Source organism: Xiphophorus hellerii, chromosome 11 (assembly GCF_003331165.1).
Source record: "Xiphophorus hellerii strain 12219 chromosome 11, Xiphophorus_hellerii-4.1, whole genome shotgun sequence".
In the NCBI taxonomy this organism is placed as follows: Eukaryota; Metazoa; Chordata; class Actinopteri; order Cyprinodontiformes; family Poeciliidae; genus Xiphophorus; species Xiphophorus hellerii.
This window is the reverse complement of record NC_045682.1, coordinates 20,773,055-20,795,279: the sequence shown is the minus strand read 5'-3', so window position 1 is coordinate 20,795,279 and position 22,225 is coordinate 20,773,055. Positions and strand designations below refer to the sequence as shown.

At 38.3% G+C, this 22,225-nt stretch overlaps 3 protein-coding genes across 5 annotated transcripts in view; 1 reads left to right on the top strand and 2 right to left on the bottom strand.

The window, feature by feature from the left end:
• The window catches only part of igsf5a (immunoglobulin superfamily, member 5a), a 22,704-nt gene extending 7,807 nt beyond the window's left edge, over nucleotides 1-14,897 (bottom strand). The window contains exons 1-8 of one of the 2 annotated variants that reach the window (XM_032575922.1): nucleotides 14,786-14,897; nucleotides 14,204-14,279; nucleotides 12,523-12,837; nucleotides 11,156-11,446; nucleotides 9,084-9,203; nucleotides 8,909-8,933; nucleotides 6,851-8,817; nucleotides 6,354-6,662 (exon numbers count right to left, since the gene is read on the bottom strand). In XM_032575922.1, coding sequence (XP_032431813.1) covers nucleotides 8,661-8,817; nucleotides 8,909-8,933; nucleotides 9,084-9,203; nucleotides 11,156-11,446; nucleotides 12,523-12,837; nucleotides 14,204-14,264 — 969 coding nt within the window. In that variant the 5' untranslated portion in view covers nucleotides 14,265-14,279; nucleotides 14,786-14,897 and the 3' untranslated portion in view covers nucleotides 6,354-6,662; nucleotides 6,851-8,660. Of the gene's footprint in view, nucleotides 1-6,353; nucleotides 6,663-6,850; nucleotides 8,818-8,908; nucleotides 8,934-9,083; nucleotides 9,204-11,155; nucleotides 11,447-12,522; nucleotides 12,838-14,203; nucleotides 14,280-14,743 lie in introns of both variants that reach the window. The other variant, XM_032575921.1, reaches the window with a different exon arrangement.
• The window catches only part of LOC116728113 (glucose-6-phosphate exchanger SLC37A4-like), a 22,599-nt gene continuing 15,235 nt past the window's right edge, over nucleotides 14,862-22,225 (bottom strand). For both annotated transcript variants that reach the window (XM_032575919.1, XM_032575918.1), the window contains 2 exons: nucleotides 19,215-19,363; nucleotides 14,862-14,968 (listed from right to left, as the gene is read on the bottom strand). In XM_032575919.1, the coding sequence (XP_032431810.1) occupies nucleotides 14,906-14,968; nucleotides 19,215-19,363 (212 nt within the window). In that variant the 3' untranslated portion in view covers nucleotides 14,862-14,905. The remainder of the gene's footprint in view (nucleotides 14,969-19,214; nucleotides 19,364-22,225) is intronic.
• hmgn1b (high mobility group nucleosome binding domain 1b) overlaps nucleotides 20,925-22,225 on the top strand; it is a 3,958-nt gene continuing 2,657 nt past the window's right edge. Inside the window, exon 1 of the mRNA XM_032575927.1 lies at nucleotides 20,925-21,137. Within this exon, the coding sequence (XP_032431818.1) occupies nucleotides 21,120-21,137 (18 nt within the window). The 5' untranslated portion in view covers nucleotides 20,925-21,119. The remainder of the gene's footprint in view (nucleotides 21,138-22,225) is intronic.

Here is a 22,225-nt window from a genome sequence, read left to right as displayed (position 1 = left end):
GCTACTAAAACAAATGGGCTTTACAATAATCTAATTTACTGAATGGGTCTCGAGAATAACATTACATCTGCTTATAAATAATTAACTACCATTCATGCCAGGAAGGCTAGGAAAAGTAACTTATTTTTTGAGTACAATTGAGTATAGTTCTTAAGGAGAAATGTTGAAACCAACACAAACTTCTCAAAGTTTGAAACTGCAGCTTTTGAATGCAGAAGACATCTGACAGAGGGTTTCCGAGGCCCAGCATTTGCAAAGTAATCTCACTTGCATCAAGAAAGACAATTAATTTGTCCCTGAGATGTTTAGCAATACTCGGTTTGTACAAAAGCGCCATTGAGAAGGCTGAACACTACAGGTGTCACATGATGTGAAGCAAATCATTTTTTTACAGATGGTTTCCAGCTGAGATCATCGTTTCATCTCACCATGTCTGACTTGAATTATTAACTCCGTGCTTTCACTTCCAAATGCCGAAGCACTTTTGATGTCTGTGAGTCAAATGAGAACAAAGTCAAACTAAGACCTGACATCTGCCCCCTGCTCCATCACAAGAAGCAGTGCAAGCAGAGAAGGTTAGTTTGGCAAAGAAGCCATCTGTTTTTCTGCTCACGCAAAAAAAATAAAAAAATAAATCAAAGCCAGTTTGTGCCGTTGGGACTCAGGGCGTCATGCTGACTTTCATCTGCTTAATTTGCGCTGTGGCAATCCGTCGGGTGAGAGAGAGGCTGTGTCGTCACACCTCAGGCCGAGCAAAACGAGACGGTCGAGGCGCTGCGTAACCAAAACATCGGAGTGTTTTTGCTGCTAAATTATTATTGAATAAATTGACATGAGAGCTCAACAACAAAGACATTTGTTGTTTTTAATCGGCTATTTAGGTTGTTCATCAGAAAAATAACCTGCAGTGGAGCGAGAAAAGTGGCTTGGTCTCCTATCGTTGTTGTTTGCGGATTCTGCTTGTGCGTCCAATATACGAGCGAGCCAGAAACGTATGAAGACAAAGGTTCCAGCAGAAGGTTGCCAATGAAAAAATGTGATGGAAACATCCTGGTGTAGAGGTGATCCCTAAAGTGAAGTTGAATTACCATGGTCTGATCTTCTACTGCTACAATGAGTCATGGTTAAGGATTGCTGACGTAGAGGGAATTGGTCAAATAAATAAACCACCTTCCTGGTGTGTGGCTATTTTTGGTTCTTTTACATGAACTCCCCAGGGAGACACACCACACTGCACTCAGGATCTATTAAGAATTTAGCAAGGAGAAAGAAAATCTAGGTCAGAGGCAGCTCATCCCAGCACTGTCTCTGCTCCAGAGCCGCTTCCCCACCAGTGGGCTGGAAACAGGACGACAGTGAGACCAGGATGCAGGTGCTGATTGAACGATGGACTGTAGTCCTCTGGTCAATAATTCATTCTACCTCAAAGGCAATTTTAAAATATTTAGACAGGATACCACACACAGTTAGTTACAGATCAGGTTAAAAATAGAATTTAAAGCTAAGAATAGATCTTGTTTGAGCTGAAAAAAAAAAACAACACTAGGCCTTGTACACCAGAGTTTATTTGCTACATACTAATATTGCGTCTAGCGTTTTTCCATTTGACAACAGTTTGATGTTGGCTACACCACACGGTTTGATGGCAAGGTTTAGACATCCTGTTTTGACCAAGAAACAGATTAAATAAACTGGTTTTTGCACTCAGCCTTTATATTAGGAACTATTTCAGTAGCTGACAACTGGAGCACTGCCATCGAGCATAAAATGATTGCCTATTATAAAACCTGTTGCTTTTAGGCTGCACAAAAGTTAGCAAAAAACAAGTTAAAAAAGGAATAATAATCAAGTGTTCAGTCCAAGAAGGCACAGGAAGCCACTGCTTATTGAATCTTGCCTCCACTTCACTCCTGCAGTGTGTATTAGGGATTCTCAATATATCTGCAATAAAAATCAGTATTACCCGATATTAGTCATTTTTAACATATTCATATCGGCTTGATAAATAAAACTGGCCCGACGTTAATAACTAACACCAGCAGCAACTAATTGAAATCACTTTTTTATTTGTCACAAAATATTGCTTGAGGATGCATAAGGTGAAAACGTAGACGCCAAAGCTTCATCTATGCAGTTAGTTCATCAAGCATGCTGAACTTTCAGAACAGTACAGCTCTCATTAGCTGCTTTTTGACATTTACATTTACAAAACTGCACCACAAATGAGTTGTGTGTTCATTTTTATGAATACTTCACGAGAGTGTAGCCTTGCATGTGATTGTGTTTATTTTGCAAACTATCACTGCTTTCTTTTTTTTCTGTCAAGGTTTGAGCAGAGAAACAAATAAAAAGCAGGAACTCTTTCCATCACGTAGTTTTCCTCTAACATGAGTAGTTCAAAAATGTGACTTGTACCCACTGTCTGGGTAGTGTTTAAGTAATTACAACAGTCAGATTTATTAAGCTATGCTCACTACTCAATCAGTTAATTTAATGAAATCTATTAAAAAAATGGTGGCAATGAGTTTTCCTAAATCTATTTTATGTAAAGAGAACTAATTAGGTTTTACAAGCGATGATTTGAAAGGTTTTTACTACATGATACATGAACTGTATTTTTAGGGATTCGCTGTTATTGCAGCGGTCTGCAAATATGAGCCGTAATATGGAATTACGTTTAATCCCCCCCAAAATCCCAGTGTAACATTTTGACGGCTTTGGTATGAATTTATCCACATGGTTCTTTGCGAGAGCTCAAAATTCAACCGCAGCACTGATCCCGTTTTGGCAGTATATGATATGATATGTTCTATCTTAATCTGTTTTGATGATGCATCAACATGTACACTGAGTGATGGTTGTCTGTTTGTGCAAAGCCCTGCAGAATCCAAGATTACCTAAAGAACAGATCTCAGCAGCAGCAAAGCCTGCTGACGGTTTAGATGGCTTACGGATCGAACAAGATTAATCTCTATTTATCTTTTAAAGGAGGTCAGGGGTCACTCAGTAAATCAGAGAACTGCACCCTGAACTATTTCCAAAGCTGTATTCCAAATGTAAACAAAAACATATTTTAGATTTCCTGATTTTCACGTTCAGTCACATTTTAATCTCTTTAAGATATTTTGAGTTAGATTTAGGCAATCTAAAGAAATCAATGCGTGAACAGTGTTTGCTACCAACCGTGCAGTTTTCTTTCTATATTGCTCAGCATCTTTCAACACTCTAATATCATTAAACAAAAAAAAAAAGGAGGCCGTTCCTCTTTGGATGATGGAGCTAACAGCTTTGCCAAGTGGTCACCATGCCCCCCCAACTCTTAGTGTAATTAAAATAAGGGCTTTGCTAACACAGCAGGACATCCCAAGACCCACTGGACTCTAGAGCTGGATGTTTTCATTAAAAATGTTCATAGGAATCTTTTCTCTCATTCCATTCTTTGATCAATTTTAAAGGTGTGCAATAGAATTTGGTATTTGATTGTCCAGGTGAGCTCAATGTAAAAAAAAAACAAACCTTAACGATGAGAAAGTCACATGTCACATGTGTTAGCAGGCAGCACTTAACTCCAATTAACCTGCGGTGGAATTATTGCGACATTGTGAGAAAATTACATCTCAGTTTTTTAAAAGTTTTCATGTGTGGAAATTTGATAGCAAATTATGTCAGTTACACTAAAGGGAAAGTGAAGAATACATCAGTTTTATTGCAGCCTCAGTGTTAATTTGGCAGTGTGTAAAATCTTGCCAGGTGCTGAGATTTACAACGTTACACACTACCAAATTAAAAAGATGGGAAAGGGGAAAAGATGGATGTTAGACATTAAGTGTCTACAAGCCATGCAAGGAGTTTCTGGTGCAATGCAGACGTTTTGGCCATTATTCGACATGGAGTTGAAGTAAAGGGTTGTTTAGTAATTAGAGTATAATAGACATGGCAGCACAACAGTAACAATATGAATACACTGAACTTACTTCACCCCTGATAGACACCTCTCATTAGATTTCCAGCCCTTTTTTTGCAGCAGTGTTGGACAACTTTGTGATTTTAGTTTAACAACTTTGTAAAAATAGGTGAATTAATTCTATAAAATTAGTAAGAGTAGGTGTTCTAAGCAGCAGACTGGTAAGTGTTTTTGTCTAACAATACTTGAACCTTTACACTATTTCAGCAGTTTGGCTGACAATAGGGTGTTGACGTTTGGTGTGGTAGTTCATGACATGGTTATTGTTTCTGAGTATTGTCAGAGTATTCTAGTATTCCTGTGAACAGGAATGGTCTAAACACACAGCTCTGTGGAGCTCCAGCATTGATGGTGTGAACCGGGGATGTGATCGAGCTGAGCTGTCAGTTTCCTGTTTGCCAAGGAAATTGTGTGAGTCAAATTAGTCAGGTGGGAATGTTGAAGTGATGCAACTTCTGGTTCATTGGAAGAAATTAAAGGCGGAGCTGCAGTTTTTAATATTGGGGGCTTGCTGCTTTTGGGGTGACCAGGTTTTTTCCGGATGTTTCATTTTAAGGCTTTTGTGTTTTTATTTAAGTCACTGCTCTATTTGAAGGGTCATTCATGGGACCCTGGAGGTCAAAAATGTCTATAATATTTCTGTTGGTATTTCACAACTACTAGCAGGAGAGGAAGAGCATTTTCAATACAGCTGTCAAAAATTTTGGAAAATTTATTTATGTTGAGAAGTCTATATGTTTGTAAAACCCAGCATCGTTTCTGACTCTACTCTGCATGTGGGCTGTTATTAAAAAAAGGAAATGTACATTTCTGGCTGAAATGACAGAACACTACGACCCTACAGACAACAAATTCTCACGTGTTGCTAAACAAATTTAAATATAGTTTGATGCACAATCTGTTTCTAATTCATATAATTCACACACCAACATGCCAGGTCTGAATGCATGCAAAAACTAAGCTATTTTTTAAAATGTTTAACTTCTAAGTTGGAATACTTAACCAGAAAAAACAAGCTTAAGACTTGATCCTATTTTTTCTTTAGGTTTAACATCCATTTCTCTTTGACTTGCACATAGAAGACTCATTATTTAAAATTTAACCACTCAGCTACATTTGGCATCCAAAACCAGGTCGTTCAGCTTTCATACATTGAGTTTTAGTTGACTCAGAAGCAGCTTCTAATATTATTTTAGACCAGAAGAAGCAACAGCAGCCATGTTGAATTTCTGTTCCAATGCGTCTCTGCTCTCACAGAGACAAAAACTGGCCTGGCCAGGCTAGTTTGATCACAAATGACCACATTATGATCATTTGTGAGAGTCCCAATGATCATAATGTTCTTTAAAATCCAAATTGAGTCGTTACTAAAGACAGGTTGAAATGTAGATTAGGAAACTCATCCATTCTCCCATCATATATCAGTTCTGAGCAGCATACTGCTGTCCATGATTTGACCATTCAAAGTTTCCAGACTTTCATTTCAATGTCACTGTGTAAGAATTGCAGGGATGATTAAAGAATAAAACCTCTATTGGATGTTGTGTCACATTGTATAAAAGCTAAACACCAGACTACAAGCTGCTCCAAGGAGCAGCTGGGATGTTGGAGGGGGAAGATAAAATATGTATCCTTATGCTTTCAGTCAGTGGTGATCCTCAGGGTGAGCAATTCGTGATAAGGTCTTATTGGAGGCTGTGCTCACAAATGCACCCTGACAGAATGAGTGGTTTTTTTTTTCTTTGTTTCTTCCTCTGGCTTCGCAGTTACGCTGAATAATTCAGTAACTGAACGATGTGTGTCTGGAGTCTCCTCGCTCCGCTCTATCTCAGATCCTCCCAAGTCAATGTGCAAAGTTTGATTTTCAGACCCCAATAAATGATGCATAAGTGTAGAGGTCGGAGTTGTCTCCGCTTCATCACGCCGGACCCAGCTTGAAATGCCACGCAGAAACATGTTCATAACTTTATCACAACGTTCTGGTAAAGAGTTATTTGACGTTGATTTATCCTTCAGATCTGCAGCCACTCGCATAATCTTGTGAGCAAGTTTTATTCTGATCATAAAACCAGAAGCACATTGAGCATATGGTAATCTGACTGGATTTTAACTTCTGTTTTCTAACAGCATAAATTTTACAAAATTTTAAAGGAAATGTTGCTGAGGGAAACAACATGGAAAAACGTAACATCAGTCAGCTCACTATAAATCGTTTTTTCAACTAAGCGTACCACCATGCAAATGAGATTTATCACTTATAAGTACAAAATGTCGACACCTGAGTCTGTAGTAGTTCAGCTGACTGCACAAAAGTCAAAGAAATGCTCATAGTTATGAATCAAATTATTTATAAAATAATAAGCTTTGCAGCTCAGTGAAAGGCTCTTACCTCACTCATGGTCGAGCTGCGTCTCTCGGCGAGGATTCCAGCTGTGTGCGATGCGCTCGGGCCAGCAGACGATACAGCTGCTGTAGATTCCCTCTGTGCTTCCATCTGTGTGCAGTGGATGCTTTTATAGTCTGCAGAGCCCCCTGCAGCCCGCAGCACGTCTGCAACAATCCAATGAGCAGAGCTCTTCTGTCTGAGGAGCAGCCGTCTGTCCAATCATCTGCTGCATGTTTGGCTTGTTTTACAAATTCTGACGTGGTGACAGTGGAAGCTGACAGATAAAAGTAAAAACTTCTTGTAGCCAAGAACCTGTGGTGAGATAAAAAGAGAAGCTATCAGGAACCCCTGACTTTAATGTTTCTGCTTTGCATTAAAAATGAAAAAATAAAGACTGATATGTATATTTAACATTAATCTGTTTTTATAATTTTATCAGATGTGTATAAAATGTGCTTATGCAAACATAGTAATTTACAAAAATGTCAATGGTTACTTACAGGGAAATGACTGTAGGAGGCAGTGCATCACCAATTATCTTCCTGTATGAAAAGCATACTGAGAACAGAACATGTACTTATTTTTTCTATCAGAGCAATTATCTAAGAGAATGTAAAAGGGAATAACTTCACTTCAACAATCCTGAACTATCCCTTTTTGTTATGCTACTAACATAATTATCAAAGTGCACAAGGACTCGAGAGTTTCTCTTAACATGTCCGAATTTCAACACTGTGATTTTTTTTTTTTTACAACTCACGCAATCACATAACTACAGACTCTCACCAAAAACAGCCAGGCATTTAAAGTTATACAAAGAATGGTCACAGAATACAAAACACAAACTAAAGAGGACCTTTTTGTATAAACACCATTTGTCTCATGCAAACGAGTCAACCTGGGAGAAGACAATACTGGCACTGATGTCATTTCCAGTTTTGAGACATAAAGACAGAAGGCAATCAGATTTATGTTGTGTTTCTCAGACTGGAAGGGTTTTTACTGAAGGATGCAAAACCTCTGGCACCCATACTGATAATGACTGCTCTGTCTTTAAATAACTTCATAAGTCATGAAGCCATGACTTATGACTTCATGACTTCATGAGTCATGAAAGTTTATATTTAGAAAACAGTAAAAACTTTATATTATTTAAAATTTCTTTTCAACTTTCAAGCAAAAATGTTTTAGTACACTTATCCATAGGCCTCTTTCAAGATATTCAAGGACACAATAAATAAATATGAAAACTAAGGCACAAAATTGGCAATTAAAGCACCGTTACAGAAAAATAAAAAGTCAACAATGCAAAGTCAAAGAGTACAGGTGATTTTCCTTTGTTCACTACTGTTTTTCCACGCAATACATAAGATATGGTGTCATGTTCGTAAAGTACAGAAATTGTGTTTCCTGGTTAACAAGATCTTTAAATCTTTAAACTATAACACATTTCTTTGACAAATATCTAACAGATTATTCTTTTTTAAGGAGATTTCTACAACGATTTTCTAAATGAAAGTGAGATTTGTTAATATTTTTTGCTGGCATGTAAAAACAGAAAATACTGAGGACAAAACTATTTCAAGGAAACAGTTGCAGACACTGATTACAGAAGGAAACAAAAAACATTCTGTGTTAACAACAAAAGTAATTTATTCATGAAAGCATATGTCAGAAATTTTCCCACACTTAAAGAAACAACTGGTTATTCTTCTTATTAAATAGTTTGGATTTTTTACACACACACTTTGGTTTCAGTTGATGTTAGCAAATCTACACGACTCAAACCGAAAATGTTTTTATCTTTGGGAAACAATGGTATATATTAAATGTCTACGCATTCACAAGAGACTGTTAAGTTTTGTTGCTGTTTCTTCAGCTAAAAGTAGCTAAAACAGTCTGACCAGCTGGTAGTCTCCCACCGCTCTGAGGATTTCTTCAGTGTTATGTGTTTTCCAGTCACATCAGGAGCCTTTTATAGCACAATAAAAAATGCTATATGTCTCAAATATGACTTAAAGGAAATTTGACTTCATAATTGAATGCCTTGAAATTGGTCCTCTGTCTCTTTACAAACTTCTGTTCACTCTGACATTCCACTTTCAGGAGGTCATCACAAATTTTGCTCCTCTATTAACATTTTTAAAAAAAAAAGTATTTATTTTTTTTATCAGTGTTGCAAATTATCCATCAGTCTTCGCTCTTTAACATTTACTCTCTCCAGACTTTGGACAAAACAGCTGAAAAACTTTAAAGTTCCTTTGAAAAGTCTGTCAAATGTCCATAGCGCTCTCCATCCTCTGTGTGTCATCACACAAAGGTCATATGTCTGTGTTTCAGGAAGCCGGACTCAGTCCAGTCGCTTGTGTCGTTTCTCTGATTCTCCGGCTCGTAGTACTCATTTACCTGACCCCTTACCTGTTCAGATGTGTCGATGACACTTAGCTGGTTGTGTGTTGTCACTCTCCTGTCAAACCAAAAACATCTGACCATGAATCTCTGCAGCCCTAGACGCTTTTACTCATGAAACTGTACAGTAAACACACGTGGTCATTTACCTCATTTCATCTTGGTAATTTCGTTCTAGAAAGGAGCATAAAACAACACATTACAGGACTTGAGAGCATTTTTTAAAATTTACTTTCTGAGACAGAAAGAAACTTTCTGCTTTGGGATTACACCAATGTGCCATGCAGAGTGATAGGAGTTAAGCCAAGAAGGAATGTCTCTTACTTTTTTCTTTCCTGTGTTTGTAGCAGATCACGATTACGAGGATGAGAAAACCCAACAAACCACAACTTCCAAACGACACAACTACGGCTATCAGCACTGTCCAGTCTGGAGGTTTGGGAACTGTTGCGGGGAGGGAAATATCAAGTAAGTTAATGCCCCACAAAAGTTGTTTTTTTCAACAACAAAAGCAATAAAGTTCTGCTCTTACATCTAGTTAAATGCTCTAATGTAATTTGACTCCAACTGGTAAAAAGTACATTTTTTTACGTTAGTTATTCCCATGTATGGATGGTTAAACATGTAAAAAGAAACTATCTACTGTCTACATTTTTCAAAGACACCCAGGCTCAAATCAAGCCAGATTTTTTAAATGAATAAAACTTTTTCGAAACCTGAGTTGAAATTAAATACGTAACAGGAATCAGACAGAATATTAAACCAGCACCAGGGACGGCAGGCGTCCACTCTTTGCCCTCTGTATTCGCTCAGTGAGCTCATCAGCTGCACAACGAACACGACACGTCCAAATCAAGACCAGAGGAGAAAGCTGGGGTTCTTCCCATCAAATCTGTGCTTCTCTTTTGAAATCATAATACTTTCTTAATGGGGATAAAAGTTACCCCACAATCTGTACCAAGAATTTTTGTATTTTTTACATTCTGTGGCTGAAGGGAGACTCCAGATTTCCTCTTTCGTGTCTGTGTCCTCATCTTGTGATCAAGCTATTTCTGTGCCTGGCTTACCTGAAACCTGACTCTGGAAATGTAATTGCCACAGATCATATGTTGAGTGGATCCATCATTGAGTTAAAACTGATGCTCTTATGTTTGTGTTCAGCCAGCTGGGTTTTACACTCACAGGCCTCTTTACAGTCACTATCTAATTTACCGATGTTTTGAATGCGGAGAAAGATATGCACTGTAAATGTTTCTCTTCAAAACCTCATAGCTTCATTAACAAAACTAAAGTACATGGAAATGTATTAGTATCATTTCTACTGAGAAATTACATATATGTGCTAGCAACTTTTTAGTACTTTTATATTGCTTTGTGGTTCTTGTTTAGTACCTTTAAAAGCCGTGCGGGTGTGTGGGTGTGTGTGTGTATACCTTACTCTACACACAGTAAAAATAATCGAAATATTTTTTTTCCTAAATCTGCTGCACTTTGCAGATTTTACAGTCTTCCATCTAGTTTCTCAGGGTAAACAAGCTTTTGTGTTTAGTCTGTTATTTGTTATTGACATGTCTCCACACACTGTAAAGAGTCTGGATTTTATACTGCAGTATTATATTATGAATATGCCAATAAACTTTAACCTTTAACCACTTCTTAGAATTAATTACAGGTTTTTTTTTCACTAAAAGGGAAAATTGAAAGGACAAAACCAAACCAACTACTGGGATTAAAAAAAAGAAATAATTGTCTATTTTAATCTCAAAGCTTTTTCCTTGCTTTCATAGAAAGTTTTCTGACTGATGTCGCTTTAATATGAATCCTCTTCTGCCCTGTGGGCAAAGCACTTCTTCTCAATATCTGCGCTTCTATTACAAATGTGCACAAAACTTTGTCACTATTCCACTAATGTCCAAAAAGAATCCAACTTCGCAGTTGATGTGTTGTGAGGGAATACAAATGTTCACGCAAATAAGGATCATGCCACATCATGATCCTCAAACTACTTCCTGTCTTCTTCTTCTTTGTGGTTTGCCCTGGAGGCATGCGGTTGTTGATCATGTGACTCACGATACGGAAAAAGTGTTTCTATTGCAGTTTTGTGAAATAAACTAATTTTGATACAGCCAAAAAACCATCTCATCCTAGCACCAAAACCTTTTATCAAAAAACAAGATTTTTTTGTAAATCGGCGTGTTTCCAATCAGCTAATTTATTTTCGAATTGTGAAGTTGCTCAATTATATGGTCAAAGGAAACACGGGTAATGTTTACAGGAGATATATATCAAATCTCTTTTAGTCGAGCTTAAGATACCCACAACAAAAAATAATTAAGTCCCATTCAGCTCAAAACTAATTCCCAACTGATGCCTGACAGCAGTGGTTCAGAACTTACCAATCTCGATGTATACAGAGCTGGACCGTGGAGCGGTGAGCGTTGAGAGAGAAGCCAAACAGTCCACTCTTGCGTTCCTGCTGGCCGTGAGCCGGACTGTACTGGTGGAGTTGAAGGAATCCCCATCTGGTGTGCTGGTGGTGTTGTAGAGGCTGCTGTTCACAGCCCGACCGTTTTGGGTCCAGCTGATGGTTGGAGCGGGGAACCAAGCAGTCGTTACGCACTCCAACTCCACCTCCCCGCCCTGCATCACCGTCACATTCCCACCTGGGATGCTGACTGTTCCACTCTCTGATAAAAAGAAAGTAAATATGGTTTAGATTGAAGAACCCAAGCACATTTGCTAGAAATCAAATACTGGATTTATTTGATGCATTTATTTTAGCTTAACGTAAAAAATGGGATGTGAGATAAGATAGAGATATATTTTTGTAAGAATCCTTTCAATTTGCTTCAGTCCGTCTTTAGACTGTAAACTTTTGAGTGCTTGGTGTCATATTGGGTTTGTACTTTGATATTCATACAATGAAATGTTCCAAGATTTCTTTTAACAATTTGATTATTCTACTCGGGAACTGATACATACCTTACAGATCCCTTCCAAATTGTCTTTGGAAAATATTTTTCAATTGATTTTTAGACCAATTTTTTACAAAGCCTTTATTAGCAAAAATTTACCCAACCTCACATTTATCTGTTCACTTAAATCCAATGTGTCAAACTCAAGGCCCGGGAGCCAAATCCAGATTTTAAAAGAACCTTCAACACAGTTGTGTGCTTAAATATTTTTTAATCAATCAAATCAAAGTAGTTCTTACACGGCAAAACTACATCAATGTGAAAAGGGGTTTAACTTTACTTAATTATAAGAGTGCAGAGACAGATAGTATTTTAAGTTTAACAGGTTTTGTTTTAGGATATTCATGGTCTTGATGTTGCCCAAAATTAAAATGAGTTTGACACCCCAGACTTAGATTATTGCACATAAGCTATAGTAACTTATAATTTGATATCAATTTAATTCTTTGTGTTTCTTAAAAACATTCATTGCAAGGCTGTCACATGTTCAGGATTATTGGATGGTTTCTTTAAATAATAATAATAATAATAATAATAGTAGTAGTGCTAAATAAACTAGCACTGTCACTACAGTAGTTTGTCTTTTGTGTTTTACTCTGGGTTTAACTATTTTTGGTACTTTTGATAAATAAAAGTTTGCGTAAGAAGCGCATCAGACGTGGAAAATTGCTTATTCCTGACCTCTAGAGTATACCACAGGAACTACAAGGCGTCTGCAGCTTCATTTGTCATTTCTAAATTCAAGACTGCAAAAACTTAATGTAAAAACATAAATTTTACATCCTCACCTTGTACAAAAAGCTGGGCTGTCACTGGTTGATGACCTTGTACATTACACACAACTTCCCCAGCATCAGCACGGGTGACATTATGGATGATAAACTCCACACAATTTCTGTTGGTACTGACGCAGAATCTGGCAGAAAATCTGTCCACCGATGGGATTATGCTATTTGTTGAGTTGATAATTGTGAGGACTTGAATCCCTCCGACACCCCAGTTTGTGACCTCCCAGTCTCCCTGAATGGTGGCGATGAACTGGACATCAGAATCTCGCAGCGCCGTTGAGCTCAGAGGCTCCAGTTGGACCTTCTGTGACACCACTGGGTACAAGACAAAGAAATCATACAACAACCTGGATGCTGAATTTTATCTCAATGTAAATGCAGCTGCTGATGTAAATTCCACATTTGTCAACTGGATAGTAAATACCGTTTTTCACCTAAACGTATTCTGTTACATTTAGCTCTAGTCAGTGACAAAACCACTTCTTTTATTTATTTTATTAAATCCATACTGCAATATTGTTACATTCCTAAAATAATGGCCTAAGAGATTCTTTTGGCAAAAATGATTTTTGCACAAAAAGAAAAAACAAATCAGTAAATCACCACCTTTATTTTGCCAAGAGATTATTTTTTTTTTGCAAAAAACCCCCAAATAAAATAAAATAATTGGGCAAAACATGATTTAGGCCACAATTTAGGAAGGTGACAATACTCTAGATTGCCTAGAAGGTAAATTTTTCCTGACTTAAAAGCAGCTACATTTTTGTTAAAGTGTTTAATGAATAGCAGAATTAACAATTACATAAAGTTTTTGTACATGTAGGGATTAACTAATTTGTCTAGAAATGATTGACATGTTGAATTTACTTAGGTTAAAATTTATGCTTAAGAGGAATGTTACCGACAGTTGTTTGGTGACGATAGTTAAATTCTTTTATGTTTTCAGAGTCATTATTGTAAATGTTAGGTCAGAGAATGGAATCAGGAAACAGGCGGCAGCATAACAAAGGAATGCTGCTCTGTTTACACTTGTGCTTGAAGAAAGTTGGCGTTTGCTATGTGAATTTAGCAAATAACTTTGCTTTGTTAGCATTTTAATGGCCTGAAAGTCAAACACAAAGTAATTCTGAAAACCATTTGTCACATGTCCTGCATTGATGTCAAGTTGAGGAATATTTCCTATTTGTAGGAGAATTTCATTGAAGGAGTTTGGAGTTTATTAAAAATAACTTGTAGGGCGTGCCGTGGTGGCGTAGGGCGTAGCGCGACCCGTATTTGGAGGCCTTGAGTCCTCGACGCGGCCGTCGCGGGTTCGACTCCCGGACTCAACGACATTTGCCGCATGTCTTCCCCCCTCTCCTTCCCTGTTTCCTGTCAGTCTACTGTCACATAAGGGACACTAGAGCCCACAAAAGACCCCCTGGAGGAGTAAAAAAAACTTGTAAAAATAATGTCTGATTGGAAATTATGTTTTGTATGTTTTTAGTCTTGATGGTCACATTCACTGTCAAAAAATGAGAATGAATGTCATTTTTTCACTGGGAAAATAGTTATATCACACATCCATCCTTCTCTTTCTGTTCTTTGTTTTTTCTTAGAATTTTTACAGTCAAGATCTCTAAAAGACAAATTCAACCACACAATTTATACATTTTTAAATACATATAAATAAAGCACTGACCTCTGCATTGTAGTAAACAAATGGACATGAGGCCAAACCATATTTTCCAGGAAGCAATCATTATAGTGTTGTCACTCTAAAGAATAAAACAACATATAAATCAGTGTAACGACGGAAACGTAGATGAATCTGAACCTTATAATATAACATAATGAAATACAATGTAACACCAAGAATTATTTTAAAAATCATGCATTAATAGAAATAATATCAAACTACTGGTGATACATCAAGTTGTCCACTGCACTTGGTTGGGAAAATAACTCATTGGAAAAGATACACAGAGGAAAAAGATCAAATAAAATCTATACAAAGAGAGGATTTGATTATTTTCCTGTTCCAAAGGATCGATCTGACGTTTCATTTCGAATGAAAACAACACAAAGTCTGTGACACCCAGCTGCCGTCTTACAATACCGTACCATCAAAATGTTCTCACATCCTTAACTGAAGTCAGTTTAACTGCAACATTTATGTTTATTTTTTCCTCTATGTAATTAATCATTTTGAAATCTCAGAGTAAAAAAAAAAAAAACTTACCAAAAGTTATATTTTTCCACAACTCAAATTTGATCGACTTACTGCGTGACAGTTCCTGCCGTGGATGGTGCTGCTGACCAGACCTGCATTTCCTGGACTAACAGGTGGGACTCAAACTGACACAGGAAACAAAGTCCAACCTTGGTTTCTGAAAGCCAACCCTTATCTGCTCTCCACACACGTCACTGGGTCATAAAGCCTCCGATGTTTCACCTGTAGACACACCTGACGGGTGAAGTTGAGGTGTGACAAAAGACAAGAAGTTAAGTGTTACAACTGAGATTAAGATCAGGTTTGACATTCTTATTAAGCTGCTTGCCAACATGAAGATCTTTGTTTCGCCTTATTTTTGTTTTTCAACTTTTCTTTTAGCAAATGGATGTGGAATATGTAGAATAATCTCGCTAACATGGAATAAAACAATTAAAAAGCAGAGAACAGAATGTTTTCTCATCTAAAGGGGCTTGAAAACAGCTTCTCTATTTACCCCCACAGCGTGTATCAGTCTGAAGCCCCCATCTTTTATTGCCCTGATGGTTACAAATATGCAGGGTTCAGTACTACTGTTTCGAAATCTAGATAATACATCCAATAATAATACTCCTTTATTCATTAAATTACAACAAAATATATATTTTAGAAGAGATTATTGCAATTAAATACAGCAACATGTGCAGGTAGCTTCAAATCCTAGGTTGAAAAGAGATTATGTCCTTTGTCCAAATACGAAACGTTCATCCATAATTCAGATTTGTCATTTATTTATTTATGAACGGGAATGCAGGAGAGAGGGTAAAACAGCATTATTAAGAAATAGAGAGGAAATAGAAAGTTGATTTCCAAAACTACCAGAATTACCTCTTTCCTGGATATTACCTCTGAACACTAATAAAACTAACCACTAGAGGTCAGTGTAGGATAACAGAAACATCACAAAGGACCTTAAATTTGAAAGGGCTTCCATTTTGAGCTGTTCTGGCTCGACACGTTTTATATGATACATGTTGACATTTAACATTCATTATTGTCCATATATATATTACATCGTTAAGTAATAATGCATTGAAAACAGAGATGGAGTAACTTTTATAATAATAATAATAATAATAATTCACTCACCCATGTTTGGGTTTTGCTTATTACTGTGTTTAATGAACAAGCTAAGATGTTCAAAACAAAAATAATAATGTATTTCTCTGTATTTTATGTGCTGAAAAGCTAAAGAAACTTTTCAAAATAACCGTTTTACAGTACAGTGTGTGCCAGATTTCCTGTGACACAAATAATCAAAAGTATAAATAAATCACTACAATTGGATATTTGTGGTGATCATTTTCCAGTTTGGGCCCAGCTTTGTTGAGAAACCTCTACTTTTCTAGTTGTGATTCTAAATTTCAGGGGACTTTCAGGTTTTCTTATTCAAATAAGAGCTAAAATATTTGAAGTTATGAGTACAAAGGTTACGCATAAACCTTTGTACTCAATCTTCTACCTAATAAATGTAGAAGATTTATTCTACATTTATTAGATGTAGAATAAATAAATCTTCTACCCACTCCTTTTGAGCCAATAAATCCCTACTGTTCTTCTTTTGCTGACTTTTGTTTTAAGTTTATTTTTTTTGTGTGTGTATATTTTTGTTTATCCTTTTATTAGACTATGTCCAATAAAGTCAGACTCAAATATATCAACTGTTTTTTTCTAACTAGAGAAAATGATTTTTGTAAAAATGAACTGAAACTAGAAAGTTAGTGACTAGTGAACGTTATTCCTTGGCCTGCTCAATGTTCAGCTTCCAGGCTCCATGGACGCCATTTTATGAGTCTTGCTGTATGGCACACAGTGGAATGTCTCCAGACACAGCTTGTATTGTATAGGCAGAAGCTGTCAGACAACCATGAGAAACAGGAAGAAGATAATGGGGGGGGGAGGGTCAGGGATCAGATCCCACCGCACAAGGCCAGCAATGGAAGCAATATGGAGGCCCCCCTCTGTCACCAGAGCCTCTCTGTCAGGGATCATCAGTCATAATGTATGCCACGCGCTCTCCGGGCGCTTGATTTAATCATGGCCTTTGTCTCACTGTACTGAGCACAACTGTAGAATAGCTCAGTTTAATTGCACCCCCTTCTCCCGGAGAAGACGATGTGACTTTAACGGCGGATACGTCGCCAATAATAAAACTGCGCAACGTCTGGAGCGTGCATCAATCACTATTGTTGGATTTGCTTTTGTTATGTCAGCTGCCGCCTCATTAATGGTTAAAGCCGACTAAGGTTTATTGTTACTGAGCTTATTAGGCCTTGTTGCCTTCGGGGGCGAGCCTCCGCCCTCTCTCACATGTAAATGACTGTTAAGGGCAGGTCAGAAGCTCACCTCTGCTCACGCCTTTTAAAAGCTGAAGGAACAAATTCTCACCATTGTAAAATAATGGTCCAAGTCTTTTTTTTTTTTTTTTTTTTTTTTTGTCCAATTCATCTTTTGGGCAAAAAAAGATGGTGATTTTTTTCCCCCCAAAGAATTACTTTAGGCAATAAATGATTTAGTCCGTTATTTTACAAAGGTGACAAAATGTAACCAATTTGTTGTCCTGGGAAGGGTGAAATTTTCTAAGGTCCTCGTTTTATTTTTAATTTTATAGTAACCGAACCCATTTTGTCAGCTTTTTGAGGATAAATATTTAACTCATCTTCTGTTTTTTTCTTGTTTTTTTTCTTTTCTCAAAAAATGTAAAGGCAGTCGCACAAACGGACCATTCAGATTCTACGTGGAGGCAACAATATCCCTCCTCTCTCATGGACGGGTATATTATCGCTTCACCTGCTGCTCCATATGGGACAGCTGCCATTCGCTGCATGGGAGAAATCCACTTAGTAACAGGGGAGAGACTAAGCTTTTCCTTACATCCATTCACTCATCTCCTGTCTGCACAACTCAAATGGCTTTACAGGTGGAAGCAAACAGAAATGCCTGTTGTTTTTGCACAGCATGCAGCACAGAGTCACCAGTTCCCTCTCATTAACACAAAACTTAAGACTGTAAACCACTGAGGAAGATACGTGAACAAGTTGCCCTCTGTCAAAGAGGCTTTAGATGAGGTCACCTTTACCTTCATCCCGTCACCTCCCTTAGGGATTATGCCAACGCCTGTGTTCGGAACTCCGCTTATTGTTTCTTCTAATCCAACAGACCTATCGTACGAGTTTGAAATGAAAGCTAGTATCATTAAGTTAGCTTCTACCCGGGCTTATTAATTATTTTTGCAGGTCAGATTTTAAAGCGTTCGAATTAATAATCTACACACTGAAGGTCTGCAGACTTCTGCAAGAGGGAGGAAGGGGTGGGAGAAGGAGGGAAGTCGGATCTCCGGCCAGGAGCCGTTATGGAAAGAATCCATAGTGAACACAACCGCATTGTAACCGGTTACACAATCATTGCAGTTTTTTCCCCTCTCTGGTGTCTATACAGAGGAATTCCCACAGACAGATGTAACTCAATCTGCTAGGCTATTTATAGGACTATTTTACAAGTTTCTTCACAGTGCAGCTACAATATGGGTGCTTTTGTTGAACTTTCACTACACATTAGTGCTTTGTTTTTCCTTTTTATCTATCAGACAAGCTTTGACTGGCAGCATGCTGTAAAATTACACAAAAGTTCACAGCTGAATTTAGAATACAGAAACCTTTTTTTTCTTTTACTCCCCTTACTAGATTATTTTTGTTGCGGCAACAAAAGCACAAATCGTGTCAACTTCTTGTTTGTGGTTGCTATCATGCTAGGAGATGAACTTAAGCTAAGTCTTTTGAAACCCTTTGAAAGGTTTTATTCCAGTACTGCCCTCTGTTTACAGTAGCTCTGCCCATCCTCCCCACAGCATGATGCTGCCACCACCATTGTTCACCATGCGGCTTGTATGTTCAGTGTTGGTTTTACATCATACATCAAACTTTTCCCAATTTTGTCACGGTACATCAATAAACTTCTGTATTTTGTTAGATTTAACGTGGTGGGAAAAAAGCAGTGCGTTATTGTGATGCATGCGTTTTCAAATGTTATGCAACCTAACTGCAGCTCTCTCCCACGACTCCCCAACTCAGCTCCTTCAGACTAGCCAGCAGCAATTAGCAAACAGCTGGTGTATCTGCATATCTGCTGAGCTCATTAAGCAAGATACTTCTGAGTTCAATGCTGGTAAAAACTTTACCAGTGTTAATAGAGACGCACTGTTGCGATGACTTCCTGAAGGCTGCATTTCAGAAAGAGCAGGAGTTTTTAAAAGGACAAAGGCTCATTTTCAATGTGTTAAATTAGAAAATAAAATTTCTTTTAAGTCATATTTGATATATATATAGTAGTTGTACAACTAACAAAGTTAACATACTTACTTGATTATGCTAGAAAATGGTACACTGAAACTGGAAAACACATAATACTGCTTCTTTAATATTTTCAGAACAGATTCTCTTACCTGAGCTGTGGGTGTCTGCTGCTCTTCCAGAGTTACCATGGGCCTCTTGGCTGCTTCCTTGATAAATGTTCTCCTCGCTGGGCCTCTCTGCTGCAGCCATGCCTTGCCTGGTTCTGCCACACTCTTAAATTTGGACGTCTCACAGGACCCTGGATTTAAAATGAGATTAAATCAAACAAAGTTGGAATCTGTTCATTAATAATTAGGTGACTGTTGAAGACAGTTTGGTACTGGTTTTAGTGGAATCAGAATAATAGCGAGAACAACAAACTTCCACAAAACTGCAAAACTGCTGAAACACTGTGCTCCTTTAAATCACAGCTAAAAACTAACCTGTTTGGAGTTGCTTTGGAACCATAAAATGGAATATTCACCAACATATTTGATGTGTATTGATAATTTTGACAATGGCACTTCACAAAATGTAATGTTGGTGTCACATTTCGCAATTGTATGATGTATTTTTTGGGTTTTTATTATGTAAAGCACTATGAACTGCCTTGTTGCTGAAATGTGTTATACAAATAAGCTTGAAATAAACTTGTGTTGATCATTTCTCTCAAGCTAAGAGAGCTTCTGCGAAGTCGGAAGGAGCCGATTGTAAAAAAAAATCAGTCATAATGTGCACACAACAAGTTGATATGAGAAATATGAGAAGGTTCAAATAGTCAATAGCGTCTAAACTGGCCGGTTTGCTCTTCGCTGATTTCAAAATGTTCCTCAAAACTTTATTATGCAACAAAAGAGACAAAACTGATGAAGAATCTTTAGTGCCTGGTGTGCTTTACTTACTATTTTTGGCTAAATGTCAGATGCTCTGGCAGCTGCCTGTAACTATTCCTCCTCCTATGAGTTTACCCTTTACACCTTCTGGTGCATAAATGTGCAATGATCTTTCCAAATGAACCAAAATACATCATTATGCAAGCATTAATTCTGTGTGCTTATCTGTTTATAAACACTAGGAGTGCATAAATTAATCCACCAATGATCTGTATTTTTAAAATGTAATATAAATGCATTGCATTTGATTTTTTTCTAGGTCATGGGAATGTGAAAGTCAACAATCAGGATGCTGTTGTTTCACTCATAGAAAGTGAATGTCTGACATGGAACGTGTTAAAAGCATAACGCACTTGTTTCCACTGAAGTCATGTTTGGACACTGTACACACCCTGCAGTAAGCGACTCCAAGAACACATGACAAGCAGGTTGCACAAGAACACACCAGCACACACACACACACACACACACACTAGGAACTGTACCGACATGCACCGTGTCGCCATTTTCCCAAGCTCAACTGCTTGCCCAAGATTCTCGGCCAAGGGAGTACACACCCCTCTCTGAGTTTTCTAAACAGACACATGCCAATAAATGTGTTCAAAGTCCGCTACTGCATGAGGAAAAACGGGTTTGGTGTCACAGATATTCTTGGAATACGTCCCTAGACGTGTTACAAGGGGAAGCGAATATTTTTCTTTCGACGCGGTTGAATGGAGCTTTAATAATTTTTGCCTTGTTATGGCAGACGGCTGCACAGAGACACATAGCATGTCTGCTGACTGGCATGCGACACATCCACACAGGTAAGAGCACAGATTTCAAATCGTGCAGTTCCCCACCTTGTCGTCCAACCAGCACGCGGAAGGGGCGGGGTTTGACGCCGTCAATCATGCAGGAAGCGAAAGGGTTTGAATAGGGAGGGAGGGGGAGAATCCAATCCGGTTTGAGCTAGTTTTTCCTTCCAATGGAACAGTAAAGTCTCGCTGCGCTGTATTAGACTGTATTGGCACAGCTTTATCCAGAATATACCACTGTATTTTCTGTTTAATTTACTTTAATTCGGGTATTTTTCCCCCCCTTTTTTTAGTTAAAAAAAAAAACTCCCCACACAAACCAACAATGCCTAAAAGGAGCAAAGTGAGTAGACTGATATCTTTCATCCATTTAGTAATAAGGCTTTATTATAACACACTGTTGCAATCGCGAATTCGGCTGGTTTCGTGTTAGACTCGGAGCTGCTAAAATACTGTTGCAAATGCGTGTTTGGAGCGCGGAGCGATCGCGCTTGTAAAGCTGTAGTTTCGTTTGTGTGTAGTGGTTGCTTCTGTTGCATGGCTTGTTGTTCCTGCGTGCAGTGATTATCTTCATGCGAAGTGATTCCCGCTCCGCCTGCTCATCTTTCTCTCGATTTACAACATAATGTGTTTATGCCACAGCAGAATGTGCTGCTTCAGAGCCGTAGTAGCGCAGCTTTAAGCCGTCTTGTTGTGTCAGAACGAGCTGGGTCGGGCTACTGTATTGCTGGACAGCGTTTCTGCAGAGAAAGTTGGCGGCATATTGATTGTTTTCTCCGGGGGTCGACACGCTGGAAGCCGAAGTTTAATGGAGGGAAAACGACAGAATGATTAAAAGTGGAAGAATTGCATGTATCCGATTGGGTTCGCTTGATAACCGTTCTGGGTTATTTTGTGCGAACTTTTTTACACAACTAAAAGCTGTAATTCGACTTTAATTCGAAAACAAAAACGTTATTGGTTTGCCCGTTTGAACGTCATCGTGTGGCTGCCCTCATTTCGCTGCGAAAACTAATGTGTAGTCGGCAATCGTCGTGTTAACGGAGCGCTTCCCCGTGTTCAGGACGGCTCGGGCCACTCGGAGGTTATGCAATGGCGAGCCTCCGTCATCGTAGCGCTGCGCCTGTTGCTGGGGGTTCTAGCATATTCTGCTAGCAGCAGACCGACAGAGTCACCGAGCATCGCTGACTCTTTTCAAACTCCTGGCGGGAAGGTTCAGTTCAGCCACAGTCCCGTTTATTACCAGAGAAAAGATGGAGGCGGAGTCCTCCCCTCTCCCCTCCTCGCCGGAATTGCTGAAGGCAAGCAGGAGCGGGAGGAGCGCCACCGTGCGACGAAAAAAGTCAACTTCAAACTCTTCCACACTTCAGTATTTCTCCCTTCGCACTTTTCACGGGCTACCTTTCGCTGTTTATGCTGCGTTTGATTGGC